The 22,073-nt window shown below is 36.4% G+C and overlaps 1 protein-coding gene across 1 annotated transcript in view; it reads right to left on the bottom strand.

Moving 5' to 3' along the window:
* Positions 1 to 22,073, bottom strand: part of grapa (GRB2 related adaptor protein a) — a 90,327-nt gene that overhangs the window by 30,134 nt on the left and 38,120 nt on the right. The window contains exon 4 of the mRNA XM_061905848.1: positions 8,399 to 8,567. Coding sequence (XP_061761832.1) covers positions 8,399 to 8,567 — 169 coding nt within the window. The remainder of the gene's footprint in view (positions 1 to 8,398; positions 8,568 to 22,073) is intronic.

Below are 22,073 nucleotides of genomic sequence, written 5' to 3'. Positions count from 1 at the left end.
GAGTGTTGCTGGGTCAGGTTTGGTTTTGGAATTGGATTGCAACTGGTAACCCTTCGCATTAATCAGTACCCAAGAAGTAGCTGTTGGTTTCAAAAAAGTTGGTGACCCCTGCAATACCCTGTAGTGTATTTTTTAAGAACAGTGTCATGGCCGCCAAATTCACTGGAAAAACATGAATAATGACATCATTGTATTCATGTTCGCATTCACAGCGATTAGCACTCTCATTGCCAGCTAACAATTAGGATGATAGTTGTCCGATAGCGATTAGCGCAACATTTGCCAGCTAGTGATTAGTGCGTTAGTTGTCAGCTAGTGATTAGTGCACTAGTTGCCACTAAACAGTTAGGATACCTGTTGTCAGATAGCAATTAGCGCTGAAATTGCCAGCTAGCGTTTAGTGTGCTAGTTGGAAGCCTGCGATTAGTGTGCTTGTTGTCAGCTAGCGATTAGCGTGACATTTTACAGCCAGTGATTAGTGCACTAATTGCCAGCTAACAATGCATTTGCTAGTTGTCAACTTGTGATTAACGCACCAATTGCCAGCTAATTCTTAAGAAGCTCGTTGCCAGCTAGCGATTAGTGCATTAGTTGCCAGCTAACAATTAGGATGCTAGTTGTCAGAGAGCAATTAGCGACCCTGTTGCAAGCTATACATTGGCTTGCTAGTTGTCAACTTGTGATTAGCGCACCAGTTGCCAGCTAATGATTAAAGAGCTTGTTGCCAGCTAGCTATTAGCGTGCCAATTCCCAGCTAGCAATTAGTGTGCTAGTTGTCAGGTAGCAATTAGTGCGGCAGTTGCCATGTAGCGTTTAGTATGCTAATTGTCAGCTAGCGATTGGCGTGTTAGTTGTCAGCTAGCGATTAGCGTGCCGTTTGCCAGTTAGTGATTAGCGCTAATTGCCAGCTAAGAATTAGTGTCCTAACTTGACACCTCATTGGCTGATTCTGACACGGGATCGATTGCTTCAGTCTTAATTTACCGGAAGTGAGTGTCCTGTGTCTTCATTCTTCTTTGACACTAAATTTATGTTACTGAATTTTTTCCATCAAATTACGCTGACGATTTCATTGAATAATTATTTGTGGGTAAAATTTCTGTTTGAAAAGGCACTTTGCTAAAATTCATTGTTCATATTTGTGTGGGACATTCGATGTAAAAAAAATCAGTGTCTAAAAGTCCACTGCAGAAATATCAGGGTAAAAATATTCAATGTAAAAAAAAATCAGTGTGTAAAACTTCAGTGTAAAAAGATTCAGTGTAAAAAAAATCAGCGTGTAAAAGTTTCAGTGTTAAATAAAATCAGTGTCTAAAGTTTCAGTTTAAAAATATCAGGGTAAAAAAATTATGTGTAAAAAAATCAACATGTAAAAATTCAGTGTAAAAAAATATCAGCGTGTAAAAATTCAGTGTAAAAAAATCAGTTTGTAACTAAAATTCAATGTGAAACATTTTTGTGTAGGACATTCGGTGTAAAAAAATCAGCGTCTAAAAATCCACTGCAGAAATATCAGTGAAAAAAAGATTCAGTGTAAAAAAATCAGCGTGTGAAATAAAATCAGTGTCTAAAAAAATCAGTGTCTAAAAATTCAGTACAAAAATATCAGGGTAAAAACATTTGATGTAAACAAAATCAGCGTGTAAAATGTCAGTGTAAAAAAAACAATCACCATGTAAAAATTTAGTGTAAAGAAATTAGTGTGTAAAAATTCAGTGTAAAAAAAATCAGCGTGTAAAAATTCAGTGTAAAAAAAATAAGTGTCTAAAATTTCAGTGTAAAAACTTGAAGAGTAAAAAAATCAGTGTCTAAAAACTCAGTGCAAAACATCAGGTTTAAAAAGATTATGAGTAAAAAAAATCAACATGTACAAATTCAGTGTAAAAAAAATCAGCGTGTAAAAATTCAATGTGAAAAAAATCAGTGTGTAAAAATTCTGTGTAAAAAAATGTGTTGCTTCAAAACTCAAAACTGGTGTCACATGACTGAAAAATAAACACATCGTTGGCTGCTTCTGTGACTGGATCGATTGCTTCTGTCTTCATTTACCGTTACTTTGAGTGTCTTGTGTCTGTGGGCGCTAAATTTACAGAACTAAATATTTTGCGTTGGAATGTCGTTAGTTGAATTATTTTTTCCCCCCATCAAATTATGCTCATAATTTTATCAAACAACAATGTGTTAGCCAAATTGGTGTTAAAAAATATATTTTTTTCAAAAACCAGTGTCTAAAAATTCAGTGTAAAAACATGGAGTGTAAAAAAATCAGTGTGTAAAAATTTTGTTCAAAAATATCAGTGTAAAATGATTGTGTAAAAAAAAACCAGCATGTAAAAATTCAGTGCAAAAGCATCAGGGTAAAAAGATTCAGTGGAAAAAAAATCAGCTGGGCAAAATTCAGTGTAAAAAATTCAGCGTGTTAAAATTCAATGTAAAAAATTCAGGACACATAATATGTTACTTCAAAACTCATAGGTTGGTTCTGTGCCTGGATCGATTGCTTCTGTTTTCATTTACCGTTAGTATGAGTGTCTTGTGTCTTAGTAAAGAAAAAAATAAAATTGACGCTAAATTTTCAAAACCAAATATTATGCGTTTCAATTTCATAAGCTGATTTTTTTTTTTTTACATCAAATTATGCAGATAATTTTACTATCATTGAATTGGTGTTGAAAAAGACATTTTGTCAAAGTTCAGTGTAAAAAAAATCAGTGCAGAAAAACACTGTGGTAATTTACCAGAAGTGAGTTTTGAAGCAACAATATTTCTGCACTAAATTTTTGTATACAATGAATTTTAACAAAGTAACATTTTAAACACATATTGCTGACAAATTAATATTTAATAAAATTGCCAGCCATAATTTGATGTGAAAAAAAAGACAATTATGACGTTATAACATGGCTAATGTTAGCATATGCTTGCTAAAACATCGACAACGTAACCTAACATGTTTTCTTGAGTCTGAAGTGGAAGAGACATCAAAACTACTCTGACAATACAAGTAATCCAACAAGTTACTTCAGCAGAAATGTAATGGAGTAAAAGTGATAAAGGTCAATAAAAGACATAATGGACATGTGTTGGTCATCAGACCGATGGAAGATGAATACAAGAATAGTAAACATGTTGAATGAATGGACACATGAATGATGAATAAAATGTAAGTAAATATGTTGAATGAATGGACACATGAATGATGAATAAAAGATAAGTAAACATGTTGATTGAATGGACACATGAATGATGAATAAAAGAATAGTAAACATGTTGAATGAATGGACACATGAATGATGAATAAAAGATAAGTAAACCGGTTGAAATACTGGACACATGAATGATGAATAAAAGATAAGTAAACATGTTGAATGAATGGACACATGAATGATGAATAAAAGAAAAGTAAACATGTTGAATGAATGGACACATGAATGATGAATAAAATATAAGTAAACAAGTTGAATGAATGGACACATGAATGATGACTAAAAGATAAGTAAACATGTTGATTGAATGCACACATGAATGATGAATAAAAGAATAGTAAACATGTTGAATGAATGGACACATGAATGATGAATAAAAGATAAGTAAACCGGTTGAAATACTGGACACATGAATGATGAATAAAAGATAAGTAAACATGTTGAATGAATGGACACATGAATGATGAATAAAAGAATAGTAAACATGTTGAATGAATGGACACATGAATGATGGATAAAATATAAGTAAACATGTTGAATGAATGGACACATGAATGATGAATAAAAGATAAGTAAACATATTGAATGAATGGACACATGAATGATGAATAAAACATAAGTAAACATGTTGAATGAATGGACGCATGAATGATGAATAAAACATAAGTAAACATGTTGAATGAATGGACACATGAATGATGAATAAAAGATAAGTAAACAAGTTGAATGAATGGACACATGAATGATATGAATAAAAGAATAGCAAACATGTTAAATGAATGGACACATGAATGATATGAATAAAAGAATAGCAAACATGTTAAATGAATGGACACATGAAGTGAAGTGAATTATATTTATATAGTGCTTTTCTCTAGTGACTCCAAGCGCTTTACATAGTGAAACCCAATATCTAAGTTACATTTAAACCAGATTGGGTGGCACTTGGAGCGGGTGGGTAAAGTGTCTTGCCCAACGACACAACGGCAGTGACTAGGATGGCGGAAGCGGGAATCGAACCTATGCCGCAATGAATAATATGAACAAAAGAATAGTAAACATGTTGAATGAATGGACACATGAATGATATAAATAAAAGAATTGTAAACATGTTGAATCAATGGACAGATGAATGATGAGAAGAATGGAGTTTTATTTTGTTGTTATTGTCCCTAACATGTGTGGAAACAGTTCTCAGTATGCCGCTGGTGAGAATCATCAACACACCACAGTCCCTTCAGGATGTCACTCACTTCTTTTCTTTCATTCTTCAACACTGACATGTTTCATTTTGTGGTAACTTTTTTAAAAAATTGCTGCAACGTTTTTTGAGATGCTTGATTTCGCGGGAGTTTTTTTTCCCCAAAATAAATACACACTTTCAAATTAGCTATTAGCATGTAGCATTCTCTTCCTCACACACTTAGCTATTAGCATGTAGCATTCTCTTCCTTATTCAGTTATTTATTAGCATGTAGCATCGATTCTCGATTAAAACCACATGCTAACTTTTTTTTTTTTAGCAAATTTTACAGCGTATGCTTCATAGCCATATGACTTGGTAGTTGACACATTAAAACTGTTAGCATTCTAACTTTTTTTGGCTAATTTTACATTTGTATGCTTTATAGTCATGACTTGGTAGTTCATGAATTCTAACTGTTATCATGCTAAATTGTTTTTGCACATTTTACATTTGTATGCTTCATAGTCATGACTTAGTAGTTCAAGAATTCTAACTGTTAGCATGCTAACTCTTTTTTTTAGCTAATTTTACAGCGTATGCTTCATAGCCATATGCCTTGGTAGTTGACCCATTCAAACTGTTAGCCTGCTAACTTTTTTTTAAAGCTAATTTTACATGCATATGCTTCATAACTTTATGACTTGGTAGTTGACAAATTGTAACTGTTAGTATGCAACATTTTTTTTTCTAATTTCACATGTGTATGCTTCATAGACATATGACTTGGTAGTTGACACATTCAAACTGGTAGCATGCTACCTTTTTTTTAGCTAATTTTACATGCATATGCTTCATACTATATGACTTGGTAGTTGAGAAATTCTAACTGTTAGCACGCTAACTTGTTTTTGCAAATTTTACATTTGTATGCTTCACAGTCATGACTTGGTAGTTCATGAATTCTAACTGTTAGCATGCTAACTTTTTTATAGCTAATTTTACATGCGTATGCTTCATAGCCATATGCCTTGGTAGTTGACACATTCTAAATGTTATCATGAAATTTTTTTTCTTTCTAATTTCACATGTGTATGCTTCATAGACATATGACTTGGTAGTTGACACATTCAAACTGGTAGCATGCTAACTTCTTTTTTTTAGCTAATTTTACATGCATATGCTTCATACTATATGACTTGGTAGTTGACAAATTCTAACTGTTAGCACGCTAACTTGTTTTTGCAAATTTTACATTTGTATGCTTCACACTCATGACTTGGTAGTTTATGAATTCTAACTGTTAGCATGCTAACTTTTTTTATAGCTAATTTTACATGCGTATGCTTCATAGCCATATGCCTTGGTAGTTGACACATTCTAAATGTTATCATGCAATTTTTTTTCTTTCTAATTTCACATGTATATGCTTCATAGACATATGACTTGGTAGTTGACACATTCAAACTGGTAGCATGCTAACTTTTTTTTTTTAGCTAATTTTACATGCATATGCTTCATACTATATGACTTGGTAGTTGAAAAATTCTAACTGTTAGCACGCTAACTTGTTTTTGCAAATTTTACATTTGTATGCTTCACAGTCATGACTTGGTAGTTCATGAATTCTAACTGTTAGCATGCTAACTTTTTTATAGCTAATTTTACATGCGTATGCTTCATAGCCATATGCCTTGGTAGTTGACACATTCTAAATGTTATCATGCAATTTTTTTCTTCTAATTTCACATGTGTATGCTTCATAGACATATGCCTTGATAGTTGACACATTCTAACTGTTAGCACGCTAACATTTTTTTAGCTAATTATATATGTTGTTCGCCCAAATGCAGCTGAGATAGGCTCCAGCGACCCCGAAAGGGACAATCAGTAGAAAATGGATGGATGGATGGATACATGTGTATGCTTCATATATGACTTGATGGTTGACACATTATAACTGTTAACAGGCTAACTTTTTTTATTTTTAGCAAATTTTACATGCGTAAGCTTTATAGGCATATGACTTGGTAGTTGATGCTTTCTAACTGTTAGCATGCTAACTTATTTTTTTCTAACTTCACATGTGTATGCTTCATAGACATATGACTTGGTAGTTGACACATTCTAACTCAGGGGTCACCAACGCGGTGCCCGCGGGTACCAAGTAGCCCATAAGGACCAGATGAGTAGCCCACTGGCCTGTTCTAAAAATAGCTCAAATAGCCACACTTACCAGTGAGCTGCCTCTATTTTTTACATTTTATTTATTTACTAGCAAGCTGGTCTCGCTTCGCTCGGCATTTTTAATTCTAAGAGAGACAAAACTCAAATAGAATTTGAAAATCCCAAAAAATATTTTAAAGACTTGGTCTTCACTTGTTTAAATACATTTTTTTTTTTAAGTTTGCTTCCTATAACTTTCAGAAAGACAATTTTAGATTCTAGGATTTTTAAACACATATATCTTTTTTACCTTTTAAATTCCTTCCTTCTTTCCTGACAATTTAAATCAATATTCAAGTATTTATTTTTTATTGTAAAAAATAATAAATCCATTTAATTTTAATTTTTCATTTTAGCTTCTGTTTTTTCGACGAATAATATTTGTGAAATATTTCTTCAAACTTATTATGATTAAAATTCAAAAAAATTATTCTTGCAAATCTAGAAAATCTGTAGAATCAAATTTAAATCTTATTTCGAAGTCTTTTAAAATTTTTGTTCTGGAAAATCTAGAAGAAATAATGATTTGTCTTTGTTAGAAATATAGCTTGGTCCAATTTGTTATATATTCTAACAAAGTGCAGATTGGATCAAAATTCTAAAATTAATCTTAATCAGGAAAAATTACTAATGATGTTCCATAAATTCTTTTTTAAATGTTTTCAAAAAGATTAGAATTAGCTAGTTTTTCTCTTCATTTTTTTCGGTTGAATTTTGAATTTTAAAGAGTCGAAATTGAAGATCAACTATATTTCATAATTAAATTTTCATTTTTTTCCTGTTTTCTCCTCTTTTAAACCGTTTAATTAAGTGTTTTTTCATCATTTATTCTCTACAAAAAACCTTCCGTAAAGGAAAAAAAATGTACGACGGAATGACAGACAGAAATACCCATTTTTTTCATTTTTTTTTTTATATATATAGATTTATTTATTAAAGGTAAATTGAGCAAATTGGCTATTTCTGGCAATTTATTTAAGTGTGTATCAAACTGGTAGCCCTTCACATTAATCAGTACCCAAGACGTAGCTCTTGGTTTCAAAAAGGTTGGTGACCCCTGTTCTAACTGTTAGCATGCTAACTTTTTTTTAAGCTAATTATGCATGTTGTCCGTCCGAATGCAGCTCAGATAGGCTCCAGCAACCCCGAAAGGGACAAGCGGTAGAAAATGGATGGATGGATGGATGGATACATGTGTATGCTTCATATATGACTTGATGGTTGACGCATTATAACTGTTAGCAGGCTAACTTTTTTTTTTTTTAGCACATTTTACATGCGTGTGCTGCATAGGCATATGACTTGGTAGTTGACACATTCCAATTGTTAGCATTTAAGTTCAGCCTGCACATTTCAGCATTCGCACGCACTTTTCCACAAAATTGCATATGCTGGTTCTTTCGTGTAATGTTCTAACTCGGAATGTTTTTATTTTGTCTTTAGGAAGTGCATAAAGTGAATAAAAAACAAGCTGCACTTTGACCACCCGTTAACCACTTGACGTTGCGTTTGAGTGCAGCTGGGACAATTTTGTTTTCCCAAAATAGGCGGGATATATTGCGGGGATTGTGCACAGTCGCAAAGCCTGAAGATTATGAAATCCTGGACTGACCGCGATTAGTGAACAATTTGTTGAATGAATGTCGCTCAAAAGTGAGAACTAAGATGACTTTTTACTCCAGATTCAAAAGACAGTGGAAGCAGCACAACATCAGCAAACGTGTCAGGGATGTTGATGAAGTCATGATATGTAAACAAAACTAAGGGGGTGTCACGTGCTCACTCTGGCAAAGTGTTCTGGGTCTCGCAGAAAGACGGTCCTCTCCTTAGCGATGCTGTTGCTATGGTAGAAGTCCACCAGCTGGTTGAGGGAGGAGAAGAGCTCGTCCCACACGTAGTACTGACTGCAGCGGTCCTGCAGCACCTTGAAATGCTGGACGTGGTCGCCATAACTACAGGCAGGAAAGGCAAGGAAATACACAACAGGGATTAAATTCCATCATCTCGGAAGAGAAAATAACATTTCTTTTGTTCATATTCAATTACGGACTGAGCTATTATTAAATTATGAATTGATTTAGAATTGGGATGAATAAGAATCATGATTCTGAAGTGAATACATTGTTTGTGCAGCCTTAATATAATGTACTAACATTATATATGTTTTTGTTGGTGAGGAAAGTGTTGTACAAATTATTAGTATAATTTTATTTTTTTTAATATATATATTTTTGAAAATTAGTAAAAAACGGTTTACACATCACATGGACAAAGATATGACCTTCTGGAGGAAAGTACTATGGTCAGATAAAACAAAAATTGGCCACAATACTCAGCAATATGTTTGGAAGAGAAAAGGTGAGGCCTTTAATCTCAGGAACACCACTCCTACCGTCAAGCACGGTGGTGGTAGTATTATGCTTTGGGCCTGTTTTGTTACGTCTTTGACGCATAGCCGCGATTTTTGTGTTCCCTCCAACGCAGGAAACAAACAGGAGCGGCGTACAGGTAAGATTAAGTTTTCTTTAATAAATCAAATGCAGGACAAAAATACAAAACTGCGTACGCTAGCAAGCGTGGAGCTAATCAAAACCAAAACATCACCAAGGGTGAAAACTGGGGAATGCTAGTGTGTACAAAGATCCCGAAAGTGAGGACAAAAACCGGGAGAATGTAACTGTTGCCTGTAGCACACATTGACCCAGCAACTAATGCTGGGTGACAGGAAACTATAAAGAGGAGTAATTAACCCAAACACCTGGTGGGGACACTAATTGCAAAACTAAGACATGTGAGGAAAATCAGTGCCCATGGAAACCAACAGAAAACAGGGAAAGAGGGTGCACCCAGGAAACAGACCAAAACAGTAAAACTACTAAACTGAAATCATGCAAGGACCCGAGTGACGGATCATGACAGTTTTGCTGCCAATGGAACTGGTGCTTTAAATGGGACAATAAAAAAAGGAAGATTACCTCCAAATTCTTCAGGACAACCTAAAATCATCAGCCCGGAGGTTGGGTCTTGGGCGCAGTTGGGTGTTCCAACAGGACAATGATCCCAACACACATCAAAAGTGGTAAAGGAATGGATAAATTGGACTAGAATTAAGGTTTTAGAATGGCCTTCCCAAAGTCAATCAATCAATCAATCAATCAACCAGTGTTTATTTATATAGCCCTAAATCACAAGTGTCCTGATTTAAATGTGTGGACAATGCTGAAGAAACAAGTCCATGTCAGAAAAGCAACACATTTACCTGAACTGCACCAATTTTGTCAAGAGGAGTGGTCAAAAATTCTAGCAGAAGCTTGTGGATGGCTACCAAAAGCACCTTTTTGCAGTGAAACTTGCCAAGGGACATGTAACCAAATATTAACATTGCTGTATGTATACTTTTGACCCAGCAGATTTGGTCACATTTTCAGTAGACCCAAAATAATTTCATAAAAGAAGCAAACTTCAATCACTCTATCACAAAAAAAATAAGAGTTGTAGAAATTGATGGAAACTTAAGACAGCCACTTTACAAGTGTATGTAAACTTTTGACCACAGCTGTGTGTATATATATATATATATATATATATATATATATATATATATATATATATATATATATATATATATATATATATGTATGTATATGTGTGTGTGTATATATACATATATGTATATACATGTAAATATATGTTTATATATACGTATATATATATATATATATATATATATATATATATATATATATATATATATATATATATATATATATATTAGGGTTGTGAATCTTTACTTTTTTTGGGTGCCAGTTCTACGATTAACGAAATTCCTCCATAAAATAGATAAACTCTGATCCATTTCTATATTACATTAAACAAACTGGTTTGTCTGAGTGGCTGGACAGGACGGACTGAAATTCAAAAAAATAAAAAAAATAAAACAAAATTTTGATTTATTTTTTTTATAGATTAATAATTGTTACAAATAAGAGTGGAGATTAATCTCAAAATCGATTTTTTTGTTTTTTTTACACCCCCTAATATACATATACACATGTACCTGGGATCTGTTGGAGCCACTCTCCCAGTTTGGGGGTTACTGCTCTGAGTGCCCCCACTACCACGGGGACCACGCTAGCCTTGACCTTCCACATCCGTTCCAGCTGCTCGTTCAACCCTTATTTGTAAATATATATATATATATATATATATATATATATATATATATATATATATATACATGTATATAATGCACATCCATGTAGGGACTACAGTATATTGGATGAACACTTTGTGGTGTGTAGAGCACTGGTAATGGAGGGAGGTTAGCCAGGGTGAGGACTGGAATGAGGTGTTTTGTCATCCTGTCATCAGGGAGTCACTTCTGCTGCTTCAGTAAAGTTTCACGTCTGAGTAGAGAGGGAAGTCAGCTTGAAACAAACTTGAAGGTCCCACCAGACCTGTGAGGATTCACCGGGTTCAAACCTCCCACGTCAACCTGTGCTCGGGCGCTTCACATAATATATTTTCCTCATCTCAGAGGGAGCGTCACACTTTCCCCCCCAAATGTGCTACAAGGTTTTCGTCATCATGGAAGGTAAACATCACCTACTGTGCCAACATGGAGTGTTGTGTGGACTTCCTGTGCATGTTCCACGGCGTTATGTAAGATGTTCACTTTCTAAAGAGAAGTTGCTAAGTTACTGAGCAACCACCACTGAGCAGGTGGGGGGAGTTGCTGTTGGGGGAGGGGCTTAGATGTAACAACACTTTCCTGGCCAACAGTGTGAATCACAAAGTAATAATAATCTTCATACATGACAGTAGGGGTGCAAATAAATGTGTTGGATTGTGGTTCCTGTTCATCCCGATTCTAAATCGGTGCAAAAAATAGAAGACAAAAAGGAATTTGCAGCAACGTTTTCCTTGCCAGTGACAAAACAGTCTTCATGTCAAACATGGCTTGTGCAGCCCTTTGAGACACTCGTCATTTAGGGCTATATAAGTAAACATTGATTGAGTGATTGATGGTGAGGCTGCGATTTAGTTTCATGCTGCTAAAATGTGGAATAGTCTTCCTGAAGATGTGAGACAGTTCTCAATGTTGTCAGTGATCTAATCCAGGCTGAAAACACTTTTATTCGTCATTATGACAACTGCAAGTTTTTTATCGAAAGTCCATGAATTTGATTTGAATTATAGTAGTTTTAATTATGTTTTTTTTAATGATTATTTTATTTCTAGTTAGGCCTTCTTATAATTTTCTGTACAGCACTTTGAAAGGCCTTCTTTTTTTTTTTTTTCTTCGTCATGAAAAAGGGAGGTTTTTGTCATGAAAAAGGGAGGTTTTTTGGGTTGGTGCACTAATTGTAAGTGTATCTTGTGTTTTAATGTTGATTTAATAAAAAAATTAAAAAATAAATAAAAAAAACAACAACATTTTTTTAATTAAAAAAAAAAGAAATAATAAAAAATCATTCTGCAGCCCGGTACCAACCGAGCCGCGGCCCGGTGGTTGGGGACCACTGTCTTAAAGCACCTGTGTGCTGCAATATTAACACGCAAAACTGAGTGTGACGGCTTGATGTTCTTGTGTGATGTCTTTATTATCCACCGTGCTACACATGTTCGCGTAAAGTTGGGAAGAAAAAAAAAAGACATCGGACAGATTTGCAGCAAAAAAAAATCAGTTCTGGCATCATTAAACCGATGAAGGAGTAGACACACGTCTGGAAACATGCATGCTCGACATTTATGTACTTTGGAAATAATCATATTTAATTAGGACTGTGCATGGTACTAATTAGGACTGCGCATGATTTTAATTAGGACTATGCGTGATGCTAATTAGGACTGTGCATTTTATTAATTAGGACTGTGCATGATACTAATTAGGACTGTGCATGATACTAATTAGGACTGTCCATGATATTAATTAGAACAATGCATGGTATTAATTAGGACTGTGCATGATATTAATTAGGACTATGCATGGTCTTAATTAGGACTGTGCATTGTATCAATTAGGACTGTGCATGATACTAATTAGGACTGTGCATGATATTAATTAGGACTGTGCATGGTATTAATTAGGACTGTGCATGGTATTAATTAGGACTTTGCATGTTATTAATTAGGACTGTACATGGTATTAATTAGGACTGTGCATGATATTAATTAGGATTGTGAATGGTATTAATTAGGACTGTGCATGATACTAATTAGGACTGTGCATGATATTAATTAGGACTTTGCATGGTATTAATTAGGACTGTGCATGGTATTAATTAGGACTGTGAATGGTATTAATTAGGACTGTGCATGATACTAATTAGGACTGTGCATGATATTAATTAGGACTTTGCATGGTATTAATTAGGACTTTGCATGGTATTAATTAGGACTTTGCATGGTATAAATTAGGACTCCTTCTGATGGCCTAAAAACGTATTTTAAAAATGTATTCCACATTTTTTATTCAAATATTTGTATTTTTTAAAACTATGAATCGTTTTACAATCGGGATTAACAAAAATCGTGATTCGGATGTGAATGGATATTTAGTGCTCACCCCTACTATAAAGTATTGCTGGCTGAGGCTGGGGCCAATCAGAGGCCACCATACTGAACAGTGCGCTCTGACTAGTTTGGCCCCCTCTAGTGGCCAATATTACAATAACAAAAATATTTGGACTTCATTTGGCCATTTTGGAGAAAAGGCCTAAAAGAAGCGATTAAAACAAGTCAGAGTGACGCTGCCATCGATGATTGAACACTTTTTTTCCCAGCGTCTGTATTGTGTTACACTTTTTTTTTTCTTGTCCTGTGGGAAACATTAATTATGACATGAAATAGCATCACATGTCGTCAACCTCCAGTCCGACATTGTCTAAGGGAGTCACTTCCTGCAAGCACTTTGTCTCGTATTAGGAGGGTTAACAATCATTACGCATCAGTCGTCATTACAATCACCCCGAGGTCAACACACACACACACACACACACACACACACTCACACACACACACACACACACACACACACACACACACACAGGCTCTCATCTGTTTGTTCCATCCAGTGTAATTAGGGCCCGAAGCGATTGCGAGACAATGTTGTCGTTCGCAGTGAAACGGAAAGAGGAGCGAGAAAAGATAGCAAAGGAGGAGCCGCGCGGCGTCACCGTAGCGATAGAGCGCGGTGACACAATCTGACAGCCCGGTTTATTTTTACAACTTTTTATCCTACGCTAGCACTATTTAAGATGCACAACTTCCTGCCTCAACCTGCTCTCACTTCCCTTCTCGCTCAGCCGAGCTTGTCGTCTAATCGCACCTTCTGTTCCCTCATCGCTAACGAAGCAAGACAGCAGTGTGTGTGTGTGTGTGTGTGTGTGTATGTGCACCTACACGATACATCCTCATGCTTCATCCATGTGTAAACAATCTTACATCACTTGTTTAATGCGCTCACCTGAAAGATGTGATATTGTGTCTCAGTAAATAAGACAGCAATACTTCCTGTCTTGATTGGTCATGTGACCGAGCTCTTAACTCAAAGCACTTGTATATCAAATCAACATATTCATTGTAGGGTGCTCCCGATGCCAATATTTTGGTACCGGAATCAAAATGTATGTATGTTAGGGTTGTATGGTATACCGGTATTAGTATAGTACCGCAATACGAATGAATCATATTTGGTACCATACCGCCGCTGAAAAGTACCGATATCTTTAATACTTTCTCTTTTAACATGTTCTATCTACACTTCTGTTAAAATGTAATAATCACTTATTCTTCTGTTGTTTGATACTTTACATTAGTTTTAGGTGATACTACAGATTTTGGTATCAATCCGATACCAAGTAGTTACAGGATCATACATTGGTCATATTCAAAGTTCTCCTGTGTCCAAGGACATATTTCCTGACTACATAAACAATAAAAAAATGACAAAACATTTTGTAATACTGAAAAATATCGATGTAATCATATTGGTATCGACTATATGCGGCTCTTAGTTTAGCCTTTATTTGAAGGGACAATGCACAGAAACATTAAGCTCAAAGACAGATATGTTCTGTACCAGATTATAGCTAAATAGCTCATTTCCATCTGCAGTCCCTGGCTACCTAAATTAAAGGGATACAAAAATCATGCAATAAAACAATGACAATAAAATCCTACTATAGTATGTAATCAAATTAAGAAAAGTCAGAAAATTCCCTTTCATGGACACATACTACATAAAACGTCAGGTTTTAAGTCTCATGTGGGTCGAGGAGGCGGAGCCACAGTCACCCTTTACTGTGTACCTCTTGCTTGGCCCCGTTATAAACCGTTCGATCGCCTAACAGAATTACTATTGTGACATCCAGTGGACACATTCAGAACAGCAGTTTCTTTCGTAAAAAAAAATTTTAATACTTGGCAAACTCATCATGCGGGTCTGGATAAAACCTATTCGCGGGCCGTACGTTTGACACCCCTGATTGGCGCAAACTCATTGGTCTAGTGGTTAGAGTGTCCGCCCTGAGAACGGTAGGTTGTGAGTTCAAACCCCGGCCGAGTCATACCAAAGACTATAAAAATGGGACCCATTGCCTCCCTGCTTGACACCCAGCATCAAAGGTTGGAATTGGGGGTTAAATCACCAAAAAATATTCCCGGGCATGGCCATCGCTGCTGCTCACTGCTCCCCTCAGGATGAGTCAACTGCAGAGGACACATTTCACCACACCTAATGTGTGTGTGACTATTATTGGTACCTTAACTTTAACTTAACTTGAAATCTATTCCCAACTAGGCCGGACTGGTAAAATCATGGCATGATAACTTCAAAATAAAGACAACTTCAGATTGCTTTTTTTGTTTTTCTTTGGCCGAAAATAGAAGGATCACTGAAAATGTACACGTCACAAATAATCCTCTTGACAAAATACTTCAAAGTAGTTAAAATGTCTAAGGAAAAAAATTGGTGGCGTTTCAAAAACACAACAAAGGACACACTTAGACTTTGTGTAGTTAGACTTTAAGTCACAGCCTCTGTGGGATTAAACAAAACATTAAATATATAAAAATATAAATGTTTCTAGATATCAGATATGGTCCGTGTATGTTGTGTTACAAACTCTTGTGGGGTGTTGCTTCCTTATTTGTGATTACTCCAAGATTATTTTCATCCACCTGCAGCGGCACTTCAATCGATTTTGACGGTGGGATTAAATAAATTACTGATAGAAGTATCAATCGTCCAGAGTCTTAACGGTCTTCCTGGACCGACCCAATTAGAAACCTCTCAGAATTTCTGCTGAAATCTTAGAGGTGTATTCACTTTGTGATATTCTGGATCTTTTTCGTCATGGTTATTTGTTCTGAATTGTTTAACCTAGTTTTTTGTGTCACTGCCGCACAAATTCCCTGGAAAAAGGAATAAAGTGCAAAGGAATGTTGGTAAAAGTGTAGGAGAAGAAAGATCCTCTTGTGGATCAGAGGAACAAAGTCAGTCCAGGTGTGAGAAGAGAAACATTATTTTATTATCCTCCCTTGCTGATCGTTCATCTTTTCTTTCTCGTTTTCTCCTTGTTTCTCTTGTTGCTCGATCTGGCCATCGAGCAACTAAGTTGTGTCACCGAGCAGAGGACACACGCACACAAAAAGCAATTTTCAGTCCAGATCTTGAAGATGGGATGACTCAAAGACACTCTAAAAAATGCTGTCTTCATTATTTATCTCAGAGGGTGATTCATGAATCTTTTAGTTGTCGTGTCGAGCTCTTTACAAACACGTTTTCTCTGCCAAACCAATTTTCCTGTTTTTTGAGCTGTTTTTGTGTGTTTGCGATCGCCACAGGTGCTGAAAACTCAAACTACGGAGGCCTTGAGGAGATATTTAACAACACTTTTGCAAACAAACCATTTGAGATTAGCCCAGACTTGTGACGTCAGCTTGTATCCCCATACTCGGTTTTCCTGGAGACCACTTTGCGAGTCCGCCATTTTTATTTTCCCTAGCGGCAGTCCAGACAAACGTGATCTACATTTCGGCCAGTGGGTGCTCGGTGTGTGTTTTTGGTACCGGTACGGGTATTAAAAGTTTTTCGATACTTTTCGGTACTTTTCTAAATAAAGCAGACCACACAAAATTGAATTATTGGCTTTATTTTAACAAAAAATCTTAGGGTACATTAAACAGGTTTCTTATTGCAATTTAATCTTTAAGTAAAATAGTGAACATACTCGAAAACTTGTCTTTTATTACTAAGTAAACAAACAAAGGCTCCTAATTAGTCCGCTGACGTATGCAGTAACATATTGTGTCATTTATCATTCTATTATTTTGTCAACATTATTAAGTACAAGCGGTAGAAAATGTATTCATTTACTGTTAATATCTGCTTACTTTCTGTTTCAACATGTTCTATCTACACCTCTGTTAAAATGTAATAATCGCTTATTCTTCTGTTGTTTGATACTTTACATTAGTTTTGGATGATACCACAAATTTAGGTATCAATCCAATACCAAGTAGTTAAAGGATCATACATTGGTCATACTTAAAGTCCTCATGTGTCCAGGGACATATTTCCTGACTTTATAAACATAATATACATTAAAAAAAAACAAAAGAAAATTATGTGAAGTTAAAAAATATTGATGTAATCATAGTAGTATCAACTATATACGCTTTTGTACGTGGTATCATTACAGTGGATGTTAAGTGTATATGCACCAATGGCAATTGTTTATATTGTAGCGTCCCGGAAGAGTTGGTGCTGCAGTGAATTCTGGGAATTTGTTCTGTAGTGTTTATGTTGTGTTGCGGAGCAAGTATTCTTCCAAAATGTGTTTGTCATTGTGGTTTAGTGTGATTTCACTATATGGCACATGTTTATGACAGTGTTGGCGTTGTTCATAATGCCATCCTTAGTGTGACATGTGTGTCTGTTCAAAGTCAAGATGATTGTGTGTCATTAGTTCATTTTCAGGCACAATTAAATCTTTGTTCGGCTTTGTTAATTACAGATTATATGATTTGTGACTTTTTTCTGCGTAAGACGGACCAAACTTGCCACAAAATTAACAACAACATGATCATTAATCCCACGTGGGCGCTCGGCATTGTCTGTGGGTTCACGGGATGGACCTATGGTCCACGGTGCAACTCGATGACCGAAAAAAGTGATGATTTGATGGTGTTAACCCGCACACGTCACTGCACAAACTTACAAACTGGCTGGGAAAAGTAAAAAAAGGCCGAGTTGACGTTGGTGTTTGGTGACAACTTGGAGTGTTGACCGAGAAACTTGGTGTGACGGTAAATAGACAGAACCAATTTGCATTAACATGGAGACAGTTCCTACAACATATGGCATTGGGGGATCCAATAAAAGGGCATGTCCAATAACAGTACAAATGTAATTATGAATTAGCATATAGCATTGTTAGCTTGATTGAGACGTAAATTAGCTACCAATAATGCAATTGTCTTGCATGGATGGACAAAATCCAATACCAATGAAGTTGGCACTTTGAGTAAATGGTAAATAAAAACAGAATATAATGATTTGCTAATCCCTTTCAACTTATATTCAATTTAGTAGACTGCTAAGACAATATATTTAATGTTCCAACTGGTTAACTTTGTTATTCTTTGTCAATTCTAGCTCATTTAGAATTTGATGCCTGCAACATGTTTCAAAAAAGCTGGCATAAGTGGCAAAAAAACCTGAGAAAGTTGAGGAATGTTCATCAAACACTTATTTAAAGTTAAAGTTGTAACACACATACTAGATGTGGCGAAATTATTCTCTGGGAGGTGAGGGGAGCAGTGGGCAGCAGCGGTGCCGCGCCCGGGAATCATTTTTGGTGATTTAACCCCCAATTCCAACCCTTGATGCTGAGTGCCAAGCAGGGAGGTAATGGGTTCCATTTTTATAGTCTTTGATATGAATCGGCCGGGGTTTGAACTCACGACCTACCGATCTCAGGTCGGACAGTCTAACCACTAGGCCACTGAGTAGGTTATTTGGAACATCCCACAGGTGAAGAGGCTAATTGGGAACAGGTGGGTGCCATGATTGGGTATAAAAGCAGCTTCCATGAAATGCTCAGTCATTCACAAACAAGGATGGGGCGAGGGTCCCCACTTTGTGAACAAATGTGTGAGCAAATTATCCAACAGTTTAAGAACAACATTTCTCAACCAGCTATTGCATGGAATTTAGGGATTTCACCATCTACGGTCCATAATATTGTCAAAAGGTTCAGAGACTCTGGAGAAATCATTGCACACAAGAGGCAATGCCGGTGACCTGGGATCCCTCAGGTGGTACTACATTGAAAAGCGACACTAGTGTCTAAAAGATATCACCACATTGGCTCAGGAACACTTCAGAGAACCACTGTCAGTAACTGCAGTTAGTCGCTACATCTGTAAGTGCAAGTTAAAACTCTACTATGCAAAGCCAAAGCCATTTATCAACAACACCCAGAAATGCCGCCGGCTTCGCTGGGCCCGAGCTCATTTAAGATGGACTGATGCAACGTGGAAAAGTGATCTGTGGTCTGACGGGTCCACATTTCAAATTGTTTATGGAAACTGTGGCCGTTGTGTCCTCTGGAACAAAGAGGAAAATAACCATTCGGACTGTTTGTTATAGGCACAAAATTCAAAAGCCAGCGTCTGTGATGGTATGGGGGTGTTTTAGTGCCCAAGACATGGGTAACTTACACATCTGTGAAGGCACCATGAATGCTGACAGGTACATACAGGTTTTGGAGCAACATATGTTGCCATCTAAGCAACGTCTTTTTCATGGACGCCCCTGCTTATTTCAGCACGTGTTGCAAAAGTGTGGCTTCATAGTAAAAGAGTGCGGGTACTAGACTGGCCTGCCTGTAGTCCAGACCTGTCTCCCATTGAAAATGTGTGGTGCATTATGTTCTTTTCTCTACGCTTGAATGCTAAGATCCTACGCTGTTGCCATTCCTAATAAAAATAGCGTATAGTTACCGCCCGATTGAAATTGATGTTTCTTGCTTGTTTGGGCGCCTTTTTGATGCCTGTAACATGCACGAAAAGTCCCTATATTTTACCAGCGCGTCGGTATGGCACAAATGAATGGCAGTCCAAACAATTTAAATTTTAAAGGTAGGTTAGGGTTAGGGTTAAGATTAGGGTTAGGGTTAACCCTAACACTAACCCTACCAGTTTTGTGTATCGACACGAAAACTGCAGGAGACGTCTATCATGACGGCACGCACATAAAATTCCCAGAAACCCATACCTCAAAACAAACAGTTTTTGGTTGCCGTTTTTTCGGCGAGAAAAATGGGTTGTATTTTAAGAAAGTCCTCCTTGGGACTTTGACCAAATGAGTCGTGTTTAAAATTACAGATACAAATGGAGGTGATGGTAAATTGCGATCAAATGTTACATAAGCCATAAGATGTGGGCGTGGCTTGGCAGCAAACTTTGTTCAGAAGGCTTTTGGCCACTTTTTTTGGAGTTCGTAATTTAACGAACTCCTTCTAGGGACTTTGACCAAATGTGTCAGGTTAAAATTACAGATACTACACATGGAGTTGATAGTAAATTGCAGAATTTTTTTTTCCTACTCCATAAGATGTGGCCGTGGTATGGCACCAAATTTTAGTTAGACGGTTTTTGGGCATTTTTCTGCGAAAATAAGGGGTCGCACTTTCAAAGTACTCCTCCTAGGGACTTTGACCAAATGAGTAGCGATTAAAATTGCAGCTACTACACATAGAGGTGATGATAAACTGCGATCACATTTTTTCTATGCCATAAGATGTGGGCATGGCATGGCGCCAAATTTTGATTTGATGGTTTTTGGCCATTTTTCGGCACAAATAAGGGGTTGTATTTTTAAAGAACTCCTCCTAGGAACTTTGACCAAATGAGTTGTGGTTAATGTTACAGATATTACACATGGAGGTGATGATAAATTGCAAATAAATCTTTCCTACGTCATAAGATGTGGGCGTGGTATGGCGTCTAACTTTGCTCAGGCATTTTTTGGCTATTTTTCAGTGAAAACAAGGTGTCGTATTTTCAAACAACTCCTCCTAGGGACTTTGACCAAATGAGTCGCGATTAAAATTTCAGATACTACACATAGAGGTGATGATAAACTGCGATCAAATTTTTTCTACGCCATAAGATGTGGGCATGGCAGGGCGCCAAATTTTGATTTGATGGTTTTTGGCCATTTTTCGGCACAAATAAGGGGTTGTATTTTTAAGGAACTCCTCCTAGGAACTTTGACCAAATGAGTTGTGGTTAAAATTGCAGCTACTACAAATGGAGGTGATGAAAAATTGCGATCAAATTTTTCCTACGTCATACGATGTGGGCGTGGTATGCAACAAACTTTGCTCGTTTGGTTTTTGGCCATTTTTCAGCAAAAATAAGGGGTCGTACTTTCAAACACTTCCTCCTAGGGACTTTGACCAATTGAGTTGTGGTTAAAGTTACAGATATTACACATGGAGGTGATGATAAATTGCAAATAAATCTTTCCTACGTCATAAGATGTGGGCGTGGTATGGCGTCTAACATTGCTCAGGCGTTTTTTGGCTATTTTTCGGTGAAAAGAAGGTGTCGTATTTTCAAAGAACTCCTCCTAGGGACTTTGACCGAATGAGTCGCGATTAAAATTGCAGATACTACACATAGAGGTGATGATTAACTGCGATCAAATTTTTTCTACGCCATAAGATGTGGGCATGGCATGGCGCCAAATTTTGATTTGATGGTTTTTGGCCATTTTTCGGCACAAATAAGAGGTTGTAATTTTAAGGAACTCCTCTTACGAACTTAGACCAAATGAGTTGTGCTTAAAATTGCAGCTACTACAAATGGAGGTGATGAAAAATTGCGATACAATTTTTCCTACATCATACGATGTGGGCGTGGTATGGCGCCAAACTTTGCTCGTTTGGTTTTTGGCCATTTTTCAGCAAGAATAAGGGGTCGTACTTTCAAAGACTTCCTCCTAGGGACTTTGACCAATCAAGTTGTGGTTAAAGTTACAGATATTACACATGGAGGTGATGATAAATTGCAAATAAATCTTTCCTACGTCTTAAGATGTGGGCGTGGTATGGCGTCTAACTTTGCTCAGGCATTTTTTGGCCATTTTTTGGGTGAAAAGAAGATGTCATATTTTCAAAAAACTCCTCCTAGGGACTTTGACCAAATGAGTCGCGATTAAAATTGCAGATACTACACATAGAGGTGATGATAAATTGCGATCAAATTTTTTCTACGCCATAAGATGTGGGCATGGCATGGTGCCAAATTTTGGTTTGATGTTTTTTGGCCATTTTTCGGCACGAATAAGGGGTTGTATTTTTATGGAACTCCTCCTAGGAACTTTGACCAACTGAGTTATGCTTCAAATTGCAGCTACTACAAATGAAGGTGATGACAAGATT

This window comes from Nerophis ophidion, linkage group LG07 (genome assembly GCF_033978795.1).
Source record: "Nerophis ophidion isolate RoL-2023_Sa linkage group LG07, RoL_Noph_v1.0, whole genome shotgun sequence".
NCBI classification, from domain to species: Eukaryota; Metazoa; Chordata; class Actinopteri; order Syngnathiformes; family Syngnathidae; genus Nerophis; species Nerophis ophidion.
This window is presented reverse-complemented; position numbering and strand designations above follow the sequence as displayed.